Source organism: Buceros rhinoceros, unplaced genomic scaffold, assembly GCF_000710305.1.
Source record: "Buceros rhinoceros silvestris isolate BGI_N320 unplaced genomic scaffold, ASM71030v1 scaffold28531, whole genome shotgun sequence".
Lineage (NCBI taxonomy): Eukaryota > Metazoa > Chordata > Aves > Bucerotiformes > Bucerotidae > Buceros > Buceros rhinoceros.
The window spans coordinates 20117-20876 of NW_010396461.1; the positions used below are offsets into that span (position 1 = coordinate 20117).

At 63.6% G+C, this 760-nt stretch overlaps 1 protein-coding gene across 1 annotated transcript in view; it reads left to right on the top strand.

Moving 5' to 3' along the window:
• The window catches only part of PLEKHN1 (pleckstrin homology domain containing, family N member 1), a gene marked incomplete at its 5' end in the record, with an annotated part of 21870 nt that overhangs the window by 18401 nt on the left and 2709 nt on the right, over positions 1–760 (top strand). Inside the window, 1 exon segment of the mRNA XM_010145918.1 lies at positions 495–740. Within this exon segment, the coding sequence (XP_010144220.1) occupies positions 495–740 (246 nt within the window).

Consider the following 760-nt stretch of genomic DNA (forward strand, 5'->3'; position numbering starts at 1 on the left):
GGGACAGACCCTGCCATTGAGCAGAGCCGTCTGTCTGGGTGCTCGGATGGGCTGAGCTCGGGTGGTCGCTGTTTGCTGCGCAGAGCAGCAAATCCATGCCTAGAGCCTGTGTTTGTCCTGGCTCAGCTTTGTTATTGCTGATAAGGGAAAAGCCTGCCCAAGAGTCCCGTCCCAGCCCTCCCCTCTGCGTCAGGACGGCTGGTGCAGGTTGTGGAAGGGCAAACAGGACTGATCAAAGGTCAGGAAATCCCAAAACAGAAGCCTGCAGGTGGGTGGAGGTGATGGGCTGGGCAGGCGATTGCTCTGACCCTCAGAATTCGTCCATCCAGGGGTGTCTGCATGCGTGGGCACGAGCCCTGCCACAGGACCATGCCGCTGCATGAGCGCGGCCATGCCCGCAGCGGCACCTTCGCAGGGGAGCACCTTGTTCTGGGTCTGTGTACCTGGGGCTGGCCTGAGGGGAGCCAGCTCCAGGCTCTCTCTTCTCTTTTCAGTGCTGGCCAAGCACGGGGCTGCCCGCGCAGGACCTGCGGAGGGCGGGCAGCGCCAGGAAGTCCAAGGGCAAATGCGGGCCCTGTGGCCAGCAGCTGCCCAGCCAGGATGCGGAGAGGACCATCTGCAGCCTCATTGCCGAAAACCCCAATGGCGAGCTCCTGTCCCCAGTGTACAACGAGCCGTACTCCGCGCACAGCTCGCAGCGTCACCCCGCAGCCCCCCCGCCACACCTGGACCTGAGCAGTGTAAGCGGGATGGGATGCGC